At 37.1% G+C, this 6,648-nt stretch overlaps 1 protein-coding gene across 1 annotated transcript in view; it reads right to left on the reverse strand.

Annotated features, from left to right (window-relative positions):
* The window catches only part of LOC106872988 (major facilitator superfamily domain-containing protein 10), a gene marked incomplete at its 3' end in the record, with an annotated part of 88,945 nt that overhangs the window by 51,831 nt on the left and 30,466 nt on the right, over window positions 1–6,648 (reverse strand). Inside the window, exon 3 of the mRNA XM_052975663.1 lies at window positions 4,030–4,126. Within this exon, the coding sequence (XP_052831623.1) occupies window positions 4,030–4,126 (97 nt within the window). The remainder of the gene's footprint in view (window positions 1–4,029; window positions 4,127–6,648) is intronic.

Raw genomic sequence — 6,648 nt, forward strand, 5'->3', positions numbered from 1 at the left:
ATATATATATATATATATATATATATATATATATATATATATTCACATACATGCATACATACATACATACACAATAGATTCCTTGTAAGAAACAAAGTTTATTATTATTATTATTTAATTGCATAAAATAATTGCTTCATGACACTGGTAATAGGTGTCAACTTGTAGCAAGCCATAAAATAGGTACCATAATGCAGTACAGCTTAGCATTACAGGTAATACAAGTATTTTACTTGCTCCCAATTAATTAACATTATTTAGTTAGAAAGGAGACCTCCGTCTGCAAGTCCTCTGTCCATCTTTGTCTACAGCATAAAAAAAACTCTCAAACAGGTGACATAACACATTTGTGCTTTTGTTCATCTTGAATTAACAACGCTTGATTAACAAGGTCACCAGACATTGCAAAAATCTAACATAATGCATTCGTTCCCAACAAACGATTTGTAAGCTATGATTGAATGACTGTTTGGAGATGCTCGTTAATTCCCATCAGTCAAGCGTGAATAAGGTGTAGCACTAGAAACATTCAAGAGTGACAGTGTTAATGCAAGCAAATTACTACAATAACAATGAGAAGAATAAGATTTCAAATAAATGTTAAATAATTGTTGTTAGTAAGAGAGAAAGGAAGAAAAATCATAGTATTATCGTGTGTGTGATATCACCATCACCATCATCATCATCATCTGTTAATGTCAATTTCCCATGCTGGTATGGGTTGGACAGTTTGGCATGAGCTGATAAGGCTGGGGGCTGCACCAAGCCCCATGGATTGTTCTGTCAAGGTTTCTACAGCCTGATGCCCTTTCTAGTGCCAACCACTTTACAGAGTGTACTGGTGAGTTCTAATATGGTAAGATGAACAAAAACCTGCCTAGCCTTGTATCTTTATAGCAAGAAACTGAGCAGCTCTATCTTCATACAATGTACATTAAATTTTATATGTATGTGTGTGTGTGCATATATATATATATATATATATATATATATATATATATATATATATATATATATATATATATAGGAAAAAATTAAGGTACTCAGAAACAATTTGAAAATCCTACACGACTAGGTGAAAAGCGCTTTATTTAATATGTGACATTAATAAAAATCTGTAAATGTACAAACATCCAGATTTCTGAGTACCTTAATTTTTTTCTATATAATTTCTGTACATCACCTCCAAACCTTCCAATATATATATATATATATATACACCAGAGTAAGCACATAAATGCAAAACAAGGTGGAAAAAATAGTACTCGAATACCAGAGGTAGAGTAATATGCTTTATTAAAAAGCAGCAAAAACATCACAAAAACTGTTACTCTGAGTTTCACATCCCCATTCGTCAAGCAGTTTGTTTGACAAATGAGAACGTGAAACTCTGAGTAACAGTTTTTGTGATATGTTTACTGCTTTTTAATAAAGCATATATATATATATATGCCATCATCATCATTTAGCACCTGCTTTCTATGCTGGCATGGGTTAGACAGTTTGACAGAAACTGGTAAGCTGGAGAATTGTACCAAGTTTCAGTCTGATTTGGAATGGTTTCTACAGCAGGATGCCTTTCCTAACGCCAACCACTCCAAGAGTGTAATGGGTGCATTTTATGTGCCACCAGCATAGGTGCCAGTCATGTGGCTCCAGCATCGGCCATGACTACAATTTCCCTTGGATTGACAAGTCTTCTCAAGCACAGCATATCACAAAAGGTCTCAGTCACTTGCCATCGCCTCCATGTATATAAACACACACATGTATATGAAGGGCTTCTTTCAGTTTCCATCTACTAAGTCCACTCATAACTCTTTGGTCAGCCTGGGGCTATGGAAGAAGATACTTGCCTAAGGTGCTACACAGTGGGACTGAACTGAAAACTGCCCAGTTGCAAAGGAAACTCCTTACCCACACACCTATAATACACACACACACTATATGCTTGTATGCCAAGAGACTGAAAGAGAAGAGAAAGAAGCAGAACAGTTTGAAGATGTTGGTGCCACACCACAAAGAAGAAAAACACTGATAAAGTTACTTCTCATTCAGAGCCAGCTGAAGATAGTGGCACCGAGGGAAACTGTCATAAGTGCCACATGCTGCTGGGGTGCCATCTCAGGTGGTTGGAAAGCATCCAAATAGAAGTAAGATAAAAAAAAAAGATATGAAAAATAATAAATTAAATGAAATAAAAACAAAATATAAAAATTCTTTGAGATTCAGCTCCCTCCAGCCATGCCGTTCTCCACTCGGTGTATGCTTGCAACCAAGAGGTATTGAGATCATTGACAGTAATGTAGATACAGTCATCTCTCTTTCTCTCTCTCTCTCCTACCTACATAAATAAATGAAACAATACAAGACTTCAGCTGTGTTTAACCCCTTTGTCAATATCAATTGCTAGGGACACTGTATTTAATTTTGAAACCATAAACCAGTGTAGGTGCCACTTAGAAAAAAAAAAAAAAGCATCCAGTCCAAACTGTAAAGTGGTTGGCATTTAGAAGGGCATCCAGCTGTAAAAACCAGGTCAAAACTGACCTTGCTTGTGCTGGCGCAACATAAAACGCACTCAGCCCACTCTGTCGGGTGGTTGATGTTAGGAACGGCATTCAGCCGTAAAAACCATGGCAAAACAGACATAGATGTATGGTGCAGGCTTCCTTCCTAGCTAGTTCCTGTCTGACCGTCCAACCCATGCTAGCATGGAAGGCAGATGTTAAATGATGACGACGATGAATATGCTACCAAGTATATCAAAAGTTTATCAGTCAATACTATGTTTTACTTTTGGTGTTAGCAGTGCATTGTTTTCATTTTTTGAGTGTATCTCTACAGATTTTTCCTGCAGAATTTAGAGCCAGCATTGAAAGTTAAGATATTTCATATAGGAATACATCCATGTAAACAATACAACCAAAGATTAAAAAAATAGGTATATTTCTGTTAAAACATGTTTTTGTTTCAATTCTGAATATAATTAAGAATTTAGTAAATTAACTTTGTAATTATTAATCTTGTACTTGAAACATAAATCAGCATGGAATTTTGATAGAAGGGTTTAATTTAAATTACTTTTAGCAGAAATTTTATATCACAGAACCAGAGGCAGTCTCAGGTGAGGTTTGCATAAAAAGGGTTAAATCATTCTCATTAGTTTGTATAGTGTAAAGAAAAACTTTCTACATTTACAGGTTGTTGTTGCTTTTTGTATATGAACATTTTTTATACATTCCACCTGTAAGGGTACGGAAGCTCAGGTTGTCTAATGTGCCAGAAAGCAAAAGAGGGTGGCACGTGAGTGGAAAAAGAATCAGGTGCTGAGGTCTTTTTAGTCCTGTCTTGGTGAGGGCATAGCAAGACTTCTTCAGTGATGGCACCACAAGAAAATGGCATTCACTGCATTCTGTAAAAGAGCATCCAGCCATAGAATCCAAGCCAAAATAACACATATGAGTGGCTCCCATTAAGAAAGGACTTGGATTGTGACCACCCATTCAACACAGCATGGAGAGGAGGAGGAGGAGAATGATGAAGATAATGAAGAAGAAGACGACGGTGAAGAGGATAATGATGGTGATGAAGATGAAAAGGATAATAATGGTGATAATGATGATGATGAGGAGGAGGAGGATGAGAATAATGATGGTGATGATGATGATGATGGTGGTGATGATGACGATGCTGATGATGATGATGGTGATGATGATGGTGGTGGTGATGATGACGATGCTGATGATGATGGTGACGATGCTGATGATGATGGTGATGATGGTAGTGCTCTAGCCAGGCTTTAGATGGGAAGGCTAAAAGCAAACTAAACACACGTGCACACATAATACACATATATATGCATACACAGTCATACATACAAATGCATGCACACACATGCATACACACAGTCACTCACACACACACACACACACACACAAATATTTTAAAAAACAACACACAAAGCTGTGAAAAAACAAACAAGGTGCATTGAACAAAAAAAAAGAAGAGGTTCTGCAAAATACTGACCTCCAAACAGAACTGTGTTCCATTTGACATTGTTTGGAATTCCAACCAAAGTCTGGAAGTATCGGACAGCTTCTTCTAAACTGCGATAAATAATGCTCTGAAATTGAGGGAAGATGGTTATTGAATTAGAAGAGAGGCAATGGGAGTCAGATGGTGAGTCAGTGAGTCTGAAATTGAGGTAAGATGGTTATTGAATGAGAGGAGAGGCAATGGGAGTGAGTCAGTGAGTCTGAAATTGAGGGAAGATGGTTATTGAATTAGAGGAGAGGCAATGGGAGTCAGAGAGTGAGTCAGTGAGTCTGAAATTGAGGGAAGATGGTTATTGAATTAGAGGAGAGGCAATGGGAGTCAGTCAGTGAGTCAGGTGATTGTGAAGGAGGGAAGAGAAATGCAGGAATCAAAAGGGGAGGGGGGGAAATAGGTGAGGTGAAGGATGAGGAGAGAAGGAAAGAGAAGAGAGGAAGAGTGAATTAGGAAATAGAGGGGGTGGTGGTGGTCAAGAATGAGAGAAGGGGGAAGTAGTCAAAGAAAGAGAGGGGAAAGGAGGGATGTATAGAGAGAAAAAGGTCAAGAGGGTGACCAAGGCATAAGGAGATAGAGAAAGAGAGAGGTCAGATTGAGGTCAAAGTTACAGAGGTCAGCTTTGCCTATCATCCTTTCAGGATCAATGAAATAAGTACCAGCTGAACACTGGGGGTGGGGGCAATATAAATGACTTACCCACTCCCCTGAACTTGCTGGCCTTGTGCCAAAACTAGAAAGAATCCCTTTTGGCAAACTGACAGAATTGCTAGCACGCCAGGCAAAATGCTGAATAGCATTTCTTTTGGTTTTATGTTCTGGGTTCAAATACTGTTGAGGTTGACTTTCCCCTCAGGGCTCCACAACCATTTTTCACTTGTGGGGCACTTGTATTCTTTTCAAAATTCAGTGGCACACATGAACTAAAAATGTAACTAGAAGTATAGGAGACAAAATGATATTCAGGTTACTTTGTGACACACCTAGCATCATCTCGTGGCACACAAGTTGCAGAGCACAGCTTTACTTTTCATCCTTTCGATATTAATAAATTAAGTACTAGTTGAGCGCTGGAAGTCGATGGAATCAACTCCAAAATTTCAAACCTTGTGCCTATAACAGAAAGGTACAGATTGTGATAAGAAGAACAATGGTGCTAGACGAAATTTCATATCAGTGCTGATGTTTGAGGCTACTCAGATACAAAGCATATGTTTGGAAACACTGCTACTACCTTTCCAATCCTGCAGTCTATGTTCGGTTCCACATGGCCAGCGCTGTTTACAATTTGGCCAAGAATATTTGAACCAGAGTGGATTTTGCTAAAGCCATGCAAAAATCAATTGGTGCAGTTAAAAACGAACAACAAATTAAGTTGACCAACCATATTAATGTCATTAAAAGACTTAACGAAAGAGTATGTTCCACTTACTTGTAACCTAATCGATTTGCCTGGTTTATCACACGAGTAAGCAAGTAGATAAGTAGACTCATGGCACAATAGAGATAAGTTTCAAGGAGTAATGTTTATTAAGGTGACTCCCTAGATGTGAATTGGGCCATAAAGTATTGATACTTTAGAAACCAGGCAAACCCATTTGCCCTTTTGTTTTCAAATTACTCTCTCAAAAGTAATGCTTATCTATTTACATTACATTGAATCAATTATGCATTATCTCATAGTTTTGAAATTTTGGAGGTATGATTGTATATATTTAGACTGATATTGTAGTGTAGGTGTGAGAAGCCAGATCTAGCCAGTTTGAACAGAAAACAGGTAGAATATGTGGGCCAGGCTTACGTACTAGGCCAGATCACATTCTAGTACAAGGCTTACAAAGAATAAGTCCTGGGGGTCGACTTGTTTGACTAAAACACTTCAAGGTGGTGCTCCAGCATGGCTGCAGTCAAAATGACTGAAACAAATAAAAGAATATATATATATATGTATGTATATATGTATGTATGTATATATATATATATATATATATATATATATATATATATATAGTAGACTTACTTGCAAAAAAGGACGTGTGCGTTCAATAATGTAATAATATAAAGAATATATATATACATGTTTGCCACCTTGGAATCCTCTGTGTAGTGGGTTGATCCACTACTCAGGAAGAGACTATTCTAGAGTACATTCTGTCTTATCTTCGAAACGTCTAGTTAAAATAGAGACAGCTGATGAAGGAATATTCCAAGTGGCTTTCCGTTTTCCTATGTGCTCGTTCTGTTGTCTGTAGTTCATTGTTCTAACGTCCTGTACCCTGATATGCATATATATACACATGTAGATGTAAGTATGTACATATATGTGTGTATACATGTATATATATTCTTTGTATTATATATATATATATATATATATATATACGAAGGTGAGTCAAAAAAGTAATGCTATTTTGTTTAGGACGAGTATAATTACCAACACAGGAACATGCATCATACATCAAAATGAAGCTGGTCCTCTGTGGATCACATCCCTACTTCTCAACATAGTCACTGTTACTCTCATGATGAGGAGTAATGCTGTGTGCTAATGATTCTGCCAGCTTGCTGCCTTCATAATAATAATAATAATAATAATAA

This window comes from Octopus bimaculoides, chromosome 22 (genome assembly GCF_001194135.2).
Source record: "Octopus bimaculoides isolate UCB-OBI-ISO-001 chromosome 22, ASM119413v2, whole genome shotgun sequence".
Classification (NCBI taxonomy): Eukaryota; Metazoa; Mollusca; class Cephalopoda; order Octopoda; family Octopodidae; genus Octopus; species Octopus bimaculoides.